At 36.8% G+C, this 14,006-nt stretch overlaps 1 protein-coding gene across 4 annotated transcripts in view; it reads right to left on the bottom strand.

The window, feature by feature from the left end:
• Positions 1-4,805: 4,805 nt before the first annotated feature.
• Positions 4,806-14,006, bottom strand: part of syt7b (synaptotagmin VIIb) — a 129,245-nt gene continuing 120,044 nt past the window's right edge. For all 4 annotated transcript variants that reach the window (XM_041989952.1, XM_041989961.1, XM_041989977.1 and 1 more), the window contains 6 exons: positions 13,578-13,713; positions 8,398-8,665; positions 8,135-8,304; positions 7,695-7,809; positions 7,287-7,486; positions 4,806-6,343 (listed from right to left, as the gene is read on the bottom strand). In XM_041989952.1, coding sequence (XP_041845886.1) covers positions 6,239-6,343; positions 7,287-7,486; positions 7,695-7,809; positions 8,135-8,304; positions 8,398-8,665; positions 13,578-13,713 — 994 coding nt within the window. In that variant the 3' untranslated portion in view covers positions 4,806-6,238. The remainder of the gene's footprint in view (positions 6,344-7,286; positions 7,487-7,694; positions 7,810-8,134; positions 8,305-8,397; positions 8,666-13,577; positions 13,714-14,006) is intronic.

Genomic DNA, 14,006 nt, shown 5'->3' with positions numbered 1-14,006 from the left:
AAACCAGCAGTTTGCCAGGTAAATACTTCCTTTAAAAACAAGCAAATGCAGGAGAAAAGTTGAAAGATGACAACAGATGAGTGGCTTAATATTTCAGTTTTTTTCTCTCTTCAGTTATCATTACGCACAGCAAAGGGTGCAGATCCCATCATTAGGTGTCATAAAATATAAATAGAATGCAAATAATTTCTGTATTAAAAACGATGTTTATGACTATATAATTAAGGCCATATTTCATGAAACTGAAACCCTTTAAATGACACATATTTAGGAATAGTTAGGAATTTGCACAAAGAGGTGGAAAAAACAAAACTGAAGCCAAATATTTCTGAGGTCAAGATGGAGACGGGCTCAACACTCTGTTAAAGACTGCAAAGCCAGATAGCTGATGAACATCCCTGTAATGTTATATAGCCAACCACATTATTCACAGTGTTCCAACTTTTATAATCAGTGCTGTGATTTGTACTATATTGGAAATTTTTTTATACAACATAATTTACAGTCTTTTATTATTATTATTATTAATATTATTATTTTATTTTTATTACCATATAAATCCTATACATAAACCACACATACTGCACATTTTAGAAGGGAATTAAATGGAGAGCAGTCATTTGTAATTGGGCCATTCTTAATTTACCTTCTACTACTTATTAACCACAGGATTTTAATACTTTTTCTACCACTGAAACAGTTGCATCTGTTCCACAGCAACTGTCACAATTTTCCACTTTGAAAAATGAAAGGAGATTACTAAAAGATCTTTCATGCAGCGAAAGCACAATTCATGTCTTTATGGCTCTGAGGTTTGTTTAGAGTATATTCATCAGTTGCCCACGCACACCCACTGTGCCTATCTGTAGCCCAGCTCTGCTGTCATCCTCCACTGCTGCTTCCTGTGTCGTGACAGCTCTCTGTTTTATCCTCAACCCTGCAGTCACCCTCTGCTCCCGTGGAATTTCAATCTCACGTGCTTTTGTTTCCTTCTTGCATCAGTAACAGCCCCTCAACTCTTCTACTTCTCCTCCCATGTCTGCTGGAAATATTTGTGCAAGAGTTCAAAAGAAAATGCTCTCAAATTAAACATCCTGTGTCTTCATTACATACGCAGAGTTTTGCTCACCTTGTTTTGAAGATGTATTAAATCTTAAAGTATTTAAGGAGGAAAATCAGGCAACTTCACTGAAGTCAGAGATCAAGTTAATCACTTTTACAAGTTAAAGGCACTGACTCAAAAGTGATGAAATACCACAATGAGAACTCTGTCATTTAAATGACATTGTGGGGTTGCTGAGATACTTAAATTTTACTTGTGCAGAGAAGGTGGGTGTGTATGTGATTAAGAAAACATTAGTGTGTACAATAAGAAGGCTTGTATAAATATGAAACCTAGCCCAAGTTAAAAGGCATTCAGAACTAACCAATTTAGTACCTCCACTGCCTTATTATATGCCTTATTACTTTCTTATGTAATATAATTAGTATAAAATTTCTGTACCTTTAACTCTACATTATTAATGTTAGTACCCATTGCGCTTTCAAAATATTGCTTATTATAGAAAGGTTTAGTCCTCATCTTTACAAAACTGGTGTAAGAGAGGAATATTGATTACATTTAAGAGTTTATTCAACTTCCAATTAAATTCTTGGATTATCTTGGAGTTAAAGGATTAGCTCAGAACACGTCTTTAAATCATTGCTGAACAGTTTGTCACTGTCGACACAAAAGAAAGTTAATACTACAGCATGAAAAAGAAAAAACACATGAGAAATCCAGGAAAGCTGCTGCTGCTGTCTTTTGGCACAAGTTCATTTAAGACGGATTTGTGAAAGTAGAAAACTGCCTTATTGCCTGATGAATCAAACACAAAATCATGGATGACATGTTATTCAGGCTGCAGAGAAGAAACATCCAGCTTATAATTAGCACCCATTAATCGTGATTTTTCATGACTAATAGTTTTCTAATATAACTGTAGTGTTTTGGTAAAGCATTGTCACACCACTAAAAGTATGTCGGTCTTTCGGTATCACTTATACACATAGGCTCATGAGTGAAAGGGCAGCATTTATTTGCTCCATCCAACCACCATCCTTTGTGACTTGTCAAATGATAGACTTGACAATAACATTAATTATTTTATTATCATTACTTTTATGGGCTGCACGGTGGTGTGGTGGTTAGTACCGCAGCCTCACAGCAAGAAGTTCGCTGGTTCGAGCCGAGGCTGCAGGGAGGTTCAAACATGTTCTCCCCGTGTAGGCGTGAGTTCTCTCTGGGTACTCCGGCTTCTTCCCACCGTCCAAAGACATGCATGAAAGACATGCATTCTCCCTGGGAGTGAGTGTGAATGGTTGTTTGTTTCTCTCTGTGTTGTCCCTGTGATGGACTGGTGATATGTCCAGGGTGTACCCTGCCTCTCACCTGCTAAAATGCTGGGTTAGGTATAGATAATGGAAGGATCATTATTTGTATACAGCATGCGCACCTGCTAAATGTTGTAGTTAGTTGTTAAAAAATAGATGGCTTGTTAGAAAAATATACATTGTCACGGATTACAAAGTTTTATACTTACTGATCGCAGTTCTGGTCACATGATATGTATATGTAGACGATATGTATATGTAGACAAACATATACACTTTGCAATTTCTGATGGACTTGGTGTATTAAGGGGATTATACTAGTCCAATTTTATCTAAATAAGTTTTATGTTATAGGCTTTATGTTTACATTCTTGTAAGTTAACTTTATTTGAAGTAAAAAGTCTGGATGCTTCTTCCTACACTTCCTAAACTTGATAGCATAAGAACTCGTGCTCAAGTCCTTTAGTTGTCATACTCCTATTTCCTGAAGGGATAATAACAAATAAGGAAGCTTCTAAAAAATTCATAATACCAGACCAGAAGAGTCTTTGTTTTATATACACATTTATAGTATTATATACACTGTACAGTTAAAAAAAAATAAATGGCTGATATTTAACATTGTGCACCCCACAGATGTGTGACTACAAAGAGAAGAAGGAGTGACAGAGAAGGGTTAGTGATACCAAAGACAGACAGATATCAGCAACCCCAGTAAATACTAATGATTTTTCTTCTTTTTTTTTTTTTTTTTTTTTAACACACAGGACACTTCACAATCATTTGTATAATATACAAATTAAAATGTTGCTGGTTAACCTCTCTTTGTTTCAAGCAATTCCTTAAAAAGAATGCCCTAAAATAGAAATGGGAGCTTGTCCAGTAAACTTTATCAGCATGTGGTATTTAGCCAGTGAGGAGTGTAGAAAGTTGTTTTTTTTTCTGTTAGATTTCTTAAAAATATACGGAACCCTGACTTATCTTTAACCAATATTTAAGTTGCATTGATTGAAGTGACTGTCACTTGGCCTTTGGAATGTAATGCTTTGTCAGCAGCATTTAAAATAATCCCTTGCTTCACCCACAGGGCCACTGGGACAGACAGATGACTGCTCCTGCTTTTTTTTTTATTAGCATGCTCCAACGCTCTGCTCTGACCTGAGACATAGCTAGGAGTGATGCAAAGAGGTGATGATTATCTCCTGTCTCACCTCTTTTTTTTATCCCCCCCACACACTTTTTTCCTGACACTTAGAGAGGGAGCGCATATGGTGAAGAGCAAGGCGTGGCAGAGTTTATAAGGCACACACAGAACACTTTGTGCCAGAAAGCATGTGTGCACAGTGGGGGTGTTTTGGGGGGAGTGCCAGCTAAGATGTTAAGAAACCACCCTTTGTCTTTTTGGTCAGATTTAAAAAGATGGATCGGATGGATAGGACATCTAGGATATAATGTTGGTAGCTGCTTTCATCTAAACTAAAGATCTGATGCATGATGGTGAAACAAAAAAGGTTTAATTTCAGGTTGTTGTAAAGCTTGTTCCTGTGACCTTCACTTTCAGCTCATGTGGAAGAGATTTGGCTTTCAAACCAAAAACCACATGAGGAAAATAACCCTGCTATGAAGAGAGGTTTGTTCCAGCATTGTCGTCAACAAGTGCACTGATTCTTAAAGAACTGACTAAATGAAATATAAACAAATAAATATTTCCTTTTACATTTGAATTAATACAGAAGAAAAACAATAAACCATGCTGCTTGTACTAAACGAACAAAATAGAGTGCAGTGCAGATGCAGAGGGACACACAGGAAATACAGTCACACAAAGTAAAGTTCATAAAAGTTCAATACTGACACTCACACATAGTGCAAACACACAGACACACATCCAGTAGACAAAAACAGACAGCGGAATGTAAACGTGCTTCCCTCCCCCCCAAATATTATTACTCTCATTTGTTTTCATTCATGTGTCTGACATGTCAATACAGGGCTCAATGGAGGTCACAGTCAGGCAGTAAAGCAAATACATGGAAGACTAACCTGTACTTCAGCTAATCCCATCCTCAAAAAAACAGAAAAAAAAGAAAAAAATCTAATAGAGTTTATGTATCTTGATGGACACTGCTATGTGTGATACGATTGGTGTGGTTTCATTAACAGATATAATTTTATCATTTACTGCCTGCTGAAGTGTCACTTCACTCATATTGCAAATATAATAAATGAATAAATAAAAAAATCTATTAGTCTTGAAAAAAAGCTAATACAAAACAAAAAAACCATACAGACAAACAAAAATGAAAACCAGAAGGCCAACTATTTTATCTGTTTTAACAGCATCTCATGGTTTTCTTTCCCACTTTGCTCAGAGTGAGTCTGTGCAGCACTGCTGGCCTCAAACTCTTCAGATCCTGGCTTCCTCAAAGTGCCACTTAGCCAGTACTTGTTTTGTTGTGAGGTCTTCGCTTCCAATGATTTTTATTTTGAGTCCCTCATAGTGATGTAGCTTTGTACCTGATACTTATATTGTGAGCTTTGTGCGTATTTGTCCATCAGAAAATAAAAACCTGTTTTGTTAATTTACCCCCTGTGGAAAGCTGGATTCTTGATGTGATGTGAGCTTTGAATTTGGGTGGACTGACATTTAACCATAGTGACCTCCCAACTGTTCAACAAGCAACATCACCAATTTGAACAGTTCTACCAAAGGTATTTTCCTTTCACTAATATCTTTAATTTAGCTGTGCAAGTCCAAAATACTCCATCACACTCACACTCATTCACATAATTGCACACTCCCACATTTATTGAAGCTGTTTTTTTGCTTATTTTCTGTGTCTGGAAGAACAGGTTGATTTTCTATGTTTTTTTAAACAAAAATAAATAAATAAAAAACACAACATTAATCACTTTACTCCTTTTTTGTATTCATTGGGATTTTGTTTCCAAAATAATAGGAAAGTATTTCATGACACTTGCCCTATTGGACCTGTGTTGAATGTTCATATTAATACATTTTTTCCCTTTTTTTCTTTTGTTGAAGGAACTTCATTTAGGATTACAGCACGTCACCCACAGCACAAACAGACAACAAAGGGTTCCAGCCAAGGGAGAATTATTACAGTGGAAAGAGTGAAATGTGAAAAAGATCAAACATAAGTTGAGTGACAGAGTCCAGTTACAGTCCATTTTAAATTCAGTCCATCACTCTTCCATCACCTGTGTCTGTTTCCTTAATATTCAGGCATTTTAAGAGTATGAAGGAGCAGTGACATAAATGGAAAAGGACTTAGAGAAAAAAAGGTGAGGAACAGAGTGGGATGCTCCTTGCTGTGAACCTGATGTAGGTGGTAAATGGGTTTCACAGGTCAGTGGCATTCACACTTAGGCGCATGTTTGAACACAGTCCATCTTGCTGCCACAGAGGATGGTTTGACTATCAGTTTGATCCATTTTTGGTTGGTAGTTTGTATTCATGGGTAGCAAGAGGTACTGCTCTGATGTTAAACTCTGGTAATGGCTGACATGATGGAAGAAAGATTGAGGGATATCTTGAAAAAGACATCATAGAAAGAGGGCACAAGGAAGGCGACATCAAAGACATTTTTTCAGTTCAGACAAACAGATGAGATGGAGTCAGGTGGAAATCAGAACTTGACAAGGGGTGAAATTTAGAGATGGTGACACAAGGACTGAGGGCAAGGAATATCAAAGAGGCCTGAGAACAAAGAGATGATACAGTACATGGTCTACAGCCTATCACTGCATTTAGGGAGGAGGGTGTGTGTGCTGAGAGCAGGGGCTGAGAGGCCAATTGAATTCTGGGGGAAAAACACTGTAGGCAGGTTGGTTGCTGGGTCCCTTAAGCTTTGAGAGCATGCCACTGGGCCACGGCAGTACGAGGATGACCCATCATATCTTTCCAGTGTTTTACCTCAGCAGGGCCACTCTTCCACGAAAGATATATCTGGAAAAGAAAAGGAGAGTTAATTTGGCTATAATATCACACAGGAATGGATGTTCAGGTACAGAGCATTACAAAAAAGAAAAAGACAATAAAAAATAAACTGTTGGGTTTAAGAGGAAAAAATGTCAGGCTTAAGTGCAGTCGCTTTTTCATCAGTAGGCCTTTCTCACTAATTAATCCAAGGAGTTTTCATCCTCTGAAAGGCTGATGCTGTCATATGAAATGTTCAAGTTTTCATTGTCCTCAGACAGGTTTTTATTGAGTGAAGTAAAACAGGCAAATACTATAAGTGCTGCATGTAGGCAGATAATATACGTGGCCAGGATATGATGTATAATACCTGCAATTACTGCAAAGCTCATCCAAAAGCTACAGATGCTGTTTTAGTCTTAGTCTAAAGATCATTTCTTTCACTTGTACTACCACTTGTTAGATCTCACATTGAAAAGTTCTTATGAACAACTAAAGAATCCAAGTTTATACCTTGGAATGAACTTTATTCCTGTTGTCCTGTGACCATATAGAAATCTCCATTTTCTAAACATTATATGTAATTTTTTTAACCCCTCAAACTGCAACTGAAAAACTTCCCTTCAATCACATGCTGGGTGCTTTATTTAAAAGCCACTGCAGTGCTGCCCAGAATTTGGACCATATGCAAATATGTATGGGGCTGTATATTTTTAGGGGGAGTAGGAAAATGCAAAAATGTTAATTACAGCAAAAAAAGATTTTAAATAAAGCATTTGGTTCATAGAAAAATGAAAATTAAAAATTTGTTGTAAATTTAGTTATTTACTCTGCAAGAGCTTGGTCCAGTTGTTCCAGTAGGGGTCAGTAGAGACTGGTTCAATGACTAAGATGCTAATAATCTGTCAAGAATCACAGAAACAGAGAAAGAGAAGAAGAAGAAAGAAGAGGCAAAGAAGAGGAAAGGAGATACCTTTCCAATGACATCATTGCGACTGAGCCTGTCCTTGTCCATGACTGTGATAATTATGGTGGTCTCCCTCAACACGTGGGCAGGCACGTCAAAGGGGAAGGACTCGTTGAAAACAGGGTTCAGACAGCGCTTCATTACCACTGTCTTCTTCTTCTCTACACGCTTGTCTTTGTGCATCAACCACACTTTTACATACGGGTCTGAGGAGAGGGAAATGTGTCAGTTTTGATACATTTTAATACAGTGTTTTATTGATTTTTTTTTAATATAACTGAAAGCAGTATTTGTTTAGCATAATGGATTTAATGGCATTTTCCAACATAAGAAAATGTTCATATTCATTTGGAAGTAGCATTTATAAAGACAGCATTATATGAAAGGACTTGAAAGATAAAGAAGCATTCATACCAGAAGTGCCTCCAATGTCCATGGCTTTGAGGTTGCGGGCTTTGATGATGCTCACAGTGATGGTGTTGGCTGTAGGGTTGTAGCACAGGGACACTAACAGATCCCCTCGACTTCCCTGGAGAGATCATACACAGCAACAATAGCAGCAAATTGTTTGCTCTTTATCCCCTTTTTATACTTTCCTCCTATCTCTTGCCTGCTGTGTATTTCTGTTCTCTCTTCCAGCTCTGTGTGTTTTCCCTCTACCTGTCAGTCTCTCTAATATTCACTTCCATCTCTTCTCCCACCAGCATGCTGCCACATCTCCCCTGGGAGAATCACAGCAGCCAGGAATGACATCACCCGTTCTGTCCCATCTTCTCTTTCCCTTCATCTTCACCTCCCTCCTCCCTCTTCTTCTCTTTTCCTCCACCCCTTTCCCTGCTTTCCTCTTTACTTACACTGCCATCGCTACATGGTTTCAGCTCCTTCCAGAAAGTCTGCATGTTAGCCAGGTCCAGCTTGTTGAGGGGAATGGACACCTCTCCAATGGGGTCATTCCTGCTGAAACGGTCATAGTCAAGAACCTGCAGGTACAGAGTCCTCTGAACCACCTTCTCATAGGGGAACCCTAAAGGATATGCACATAAGGCAGTTACAATATATGATACAATATAATACACACAGAATGTGTATGTGCTGTGGACAGTCTTCCCCATCATACCTTCAAACAGGAAGGTCTCATTCCAGTGAGGGTTTAAATTTTTTCTCTTGACCTTTGTCTCCAATTTGTGCTTTTTGTCTGGCAGCAGATAGAGTTTGACAAATGGATCAGAAGTACCAGAAAAGTCCTTAGCAGGCAAATCCTGGCCCTTGAGAATTTTGACAGTGAGGGTTGAGTCTTGAAAGCTGTATCCAACACTGAACTGGATACGGCCCAGCTTCTCACACACTGGGCCCTCATGCTCATCCTCCTCTGAACCTGGTGACAACTGAGACAAAGAAGAGATAAATGCTACATTATTTTGTTATTCAGGTGGTTTATGCATTAAAGTAGACACTAAGCTCTTTTTGTATAGCTTTTTAAGTGATCTCAAATCAAATCAAACTTTATTTTTATAGCACTTTTCACAAAAAAGTGCTATAAAAACAATGCTTACATACACCCATACACGCATACATTCTCATGCTTACACGAACAAAGAACAGTGTAACAAAGGAAAAAAGCCTCCACAAAGACCAGTAAAAATATAAGGTTAAAATCCTGTTTAGGTTGAACTGTGGGAGTGCCAACTCATCAGGTCAAGGAAACACTGGAGTGAATAAAGTTTGGTAAGATTATGACTATTAAAAAAAAGAGGTTATAGGAAAATAGATCTAGAATTATAAGAAATATTAAGCAGATAAATTCCATAAAATCAGACTTCTGACAAAAAGGTTCAAAGTAAATTCTGTATAAAAGAGGTAAAATGACACATTAAACTGAGTTTAAGAGGAATAAAAGGAAAACTGACTATTAAGAAATAGTACTAAAATAAGAATACATATTTAACAGTAATGCAATAAAAAAAACTCAATAAGAATAAATGACTTTCAATAACTGAAGAAGACACTGAATTAAGAGCCAGAATAAAAAGATAGATCTTAAGTATGGTTTTAAAAACGTCTACTATCTTAGCCAGAAACTATATGTCTCTGATAGATCATGTTTTATGCATGCAGGCCAAATTAAATTTAATTTGAGATGACTCTTGTCATAACACGTTTATTATTATTTTATTCCAGTAAATCAGGAGAGAACCAGTTTTATGATGGATTTAGATTGTATTGCATTTGGACTGTGCTATAAAATGATTCTTTGTTAATCTAATAGTTTAATTCATTTTGTTTAAATCGTCAGTCATACTACAACAACATGAGTTCCCTTTGGAAAAAAGCAAATATGAAAAACTAACTATTAACAACAGCTAGATAGTTTCCGTGTGGGTTCTCTTCCATTACTCCAGTTTCCTCCCACAGTCCACAAACGTGCATGTTAGGTCAACTGGTGATTGACCTTAGGGATAAATATGCATGGTTGCTTTGTTTGTGCTGGCCGAGTGGTGGACTGGCATAGGCTGCAGTACCCCTGTGACCCTGAACAACATAAAGCAGGTATATAAAATTAATGAATCTATTCTAAAATGAAGTAAAAATGAAGTGTCCAAGACAACTAAAATACAGTTATAAACAAATACAATATTTAGCTATAATTTTAAGCTGCTGGATGTTATACATTTTGTGTAAAATGTAAAGACATGGCACTCAGTCATGAATTCTGGAATTTTTGTTTTCCACAAATGGAAAATTCCTCATCACTTCATGTCCTTGAACAACTGCAAACTTATTCTTCAAATAGTTCAGTTATGAAAGATTGTGACATTCGAGTTAAATTGCATTACCTTTCATATTCTGTCTGGGTATATATATATATACATATATATATATATATATATATATGTATATATATATTAGTATCTCACAGAAATGAGTACATCTCTCAAACCTTTGCAAATATAATATTATTTCTTTTTATGGGTCAACACTATAGAAATTAAAATTTGACATACAGAATATCAAAGTTTAGTTTCTATAGTTTGGTGTTCTGCAATGTTTCACAAAGTTTCACACAAAGTTTCACAGATACTATAATATAGATACTATAAACAGAGCTTCAGCTCATCCAAAATGCTGCTGCTAGAGTTTTAACCAGGAAGAGATCTGAAAGCATCACACCAGTTTTGAAATCTTTACACTGGCTTCCAGTCAGTCACAGAATAAATTTTAAAACCCTTTTGATCGTTTACAAATCCCAGAATGGTTTAGGTCCAGAATAGATCTGTGATATGTTCAGAGAATATAAACCTAGTAGAGCTCTTAGATCCAGAGACTCTGGTCAGCTAGTTCAGACCAGAGTCCAGACTAAACATGGAGAAGCAGCATTTAGCTGTTATGCTGCAAACAAGTGGAATAAACTGCCAGTTACAAACATTTCTTTTCTCATGCGCCTATCTGCATGGTAACTTTTTAATTTATCTTTTACCAGCTTTTAATCATCATTAATGTAATTTATGATTTTATTGTGATTCTTGCTATGTGTTACTGCCTTTTCTGTAATATCTGTAATGCTTTTGTTTTATGTAAAGCACTTTGATTTGTCCTGTACATGAAATGGGCTGTGCACATAAACTGCCTTGTCCTTGCCTTGCCTTCAAAACTACAAAAACAACAACAAAAACTGTCATACACACTGCATGAACAAAAACTCTTAATTACCCTCAGGATTTGTTTGCTAAGCAATTATGCAGCTTAGTAAAAGTAGTAAAGGTCATGTAATTTAGCACCAAGGAAATAAACTTAAATTTTAAATTTAAAGATGTTTGAGAGATTTTACAAACATGTTCACAGTTTTCAAATGATTTTCCTCAGGGAAGTTCAGGTAGTGTAGTGTAGTGACCTGGTAGTGTAATGTGAGCTGGCATGGAAAGAACGTTTTTATCAGATTCAAACTGCAATATTCACAGCATGTTGTCATATTAATTAAACACTACTAGATGAATGGTTTCACAATAAATTAAAAGACATTGATTCTGCTCCACAAGGGGACATTAAATTTGCACTTCAACATAAAAAATTACAATTTTAACTAGCAAACTGACAGTGTTATATCACATGGTCATTGTCTGCTGTGCAATAAGAGCAGAAACTGCAAAAGTCTATGTTGATAAGCGGGAGATTATAGGTTGGTACACAGCCCCATTGAGGGATTGTGGTGTTTTCTGAACCAGGAAAAACTAATCCAGTCTAAAAGCTGTTATCTGGTTGAGAAAGAGCTGGAGGAATCACTAAAAGAGGAGTTTTAGAAGTTTAATATCCAATTCTAAATTTTCCCACTTGCTTTTTGATGGTTCTGCTCAGTTTCCTTCTCCAAGCTGAATATGATCACTTTTCAGAATGCAGTCCACCACCAAACCGCTGGCCTAAATGACTTCTTGTGCATTTGTGTGCTCTTTCTGTTTCCTGAAGTCCACCCTTTTTCTATTTATTTATTTGCATTTTCCCCTGTAATTTCGTTTTTTGAAACACAAACAATCTGCATGCAGTAAATGCAAGTTCTCTGTGCACATAAAGCACATAAACCCAAACCCTAAAGCAGGGGCAGGTTTGTGCAAAGTGCTTATCTGTTAACAACTGTTTACTTAGTAATAAATAAATCTGTTTAAAAAAATCTGAACCAATTGTACTATGATATATTGTCTGGCTAAAGTCTCATATTTTTCTGAAATCAGATGTCAACCAATGCAACACATGCATTTTTTAAACCCCTGTATGAGCAAAATTGCCAAACACTACCACATAGAGAAATTACTCTGCAAAATACATTTTTTAAACATATTTAATTGAAGAGTATTCATGACCACTTTCTTCACATTCTGTCGAAATGAACATGCCTGGTGCTGTGTGCATCAGCAGAAAAGTATGAAAAGATGGACTAAACCATTGATGATTTTGGGTTTTTAGTTGAATTTTTTTATACTTACAGTAATGTTGAAAATTGCTGGATTTATCCTAAAAAGCATAAATAAACCTCTGCAAACGTGTGGATATGTGATAATATTGAGGAAAGACATTTCACAGAATACTCTCCATGGCTCTGTGAGCATCACACAAAATGAAAGCAGTGTCAGGGTACATCCTGATAAGAACCATGTGATGCTGACAGGACCCCCATCCATCCTCCCCCAACCCCTATCACCTGAGACGCTTCAGAGGTTGGATGTATATATATCCTGACATTCAATGCTATTTCACACTCTCCCTTCTCTCTGTACAGTCTGCCTATACAGTCACTGCTCTTCCTAAAGCAGAAAAAAAGGGGCTCAAAAGTGCAGCAGGAGTATTTTTTCACCATGAAAGGAGAGTTGTGTAATATATAGACTCCTTGGCAAAGCTACCCAAGATAAGGATTATATTTAGGTGTCACCACTCGAAATTCCTCAGACACGCCATGAAACCCACATAGTTACAGTGTGTTCATATACCCATCTTTTCATTATTCTTACAGCACCCATGTCACTGCATGTTTCTTCACAGCTAATAACCATAATAAGATGCACAGCCCATCCCTTTCTAACTATCACTTCAGGAGGATGATTGCTGTATGTTTCAGTTAGCTGCTGCATGGCAGCAGTAACTAACTGTTATGCTCCACAGGTGGAAGAGTTGAGTGGGATGGAGACAGCTCTTTCTGAGTGATGAAAGAGTTGGGAAGATTAAACACTTCTCACACAGCATTGCTCCGTGTGTAGGCTGTTTACGCTGGTTTTTAACTCAGCCACCAGTATATATTGTTTACAGTGGGTGATGAACACATAAATATGCACAGTCGTCCTTCTTATCAAAATGTACTGATCTGGCAAATGGATTGGTAACATCATTCAAAAATAAAATAAAAATAAAATAAAACAAAAGCCACTTTTGGAAAAAGTTATACCTGAGCAAACATTTTTTTTTGGAGCAATGCAGCATATGATAAATTCCAGACTGTTTTTTGGTAAGACACACTCCTGAAACTGCTGTGCTCACAGTGTCTGGTGACAATATGAATGTTGAAGTCTCTTTCTTTTAACTGTCTTGACATTTGTATGTAAGTTTTATCTTAGATTCAGAAAATTATCTAGAAGCACAAATGAGGTCTTTCTACAATCTCTTTCATAAGGATTTACAAGACTTTTCTCACAGCAGTCCTATTGCTTTAATTATGAATGAGTTTGACATGTAAAAAACAATCATGGATGAGTTTGTGGTGTATCAAATGAAATGCGTCTAAGGAGCTACAGATGCAGTGAGTTGATATTGGGTTACCATGAGCATGTCACTGGTGACTGAGTTGGCCAAATCAGAAACAGAAGAGTTGGCTTCGTGGGTTTGCCCCTGGCGCCGACCGGTCTCATCTGGAGTCTGACCTCTGGGGCTGCTGCCTGGTTTGTTACCAGGAGTTCTGTTAAAATGGACACAAATGCAAACATATCCTCCTTATTATGGTCAAATTCTGTACTGGTTGACACAAATAAATATTTCTACTACATACTTATACATATTATTTTGGTATTTAATTTTCAGTTCAACTCAGCCTGTTTATATAACTCCAACTCACAACAAAAATTACACTTAACAGAGGAAGTAAGCAAGTGCAATTCAGTCCATAACAATCCAGTTCAGCCAATAAGTAAAATAAAACAACTTTTTGAATCTTTTGCTACCCATTGTCAAAAGAATGACACTATGTCATAA

This window comes from Melanotaenia boesemani, chromosome 1 (genome assembly GCF_017639745.1).
Source record: "Melanotaenia boesemani isolate fMelBoe1 chromosome 1, fMelBoe1.pri, whole genome shotgun sequence".
In the NCBI taxonomy this organism is placed as follows: domain Eukaryota; kingdom Metazoa; phylum Chordata; class Actinopteri; order Atheriniformes; family Melanotaeniidae; genus Melanotaenia; species Melanotaenia boesemani.
Note: the sequence above shows the minus strand (reverse complement) of the source record. Positions and strands in the feature narration are given on the sequence as shown.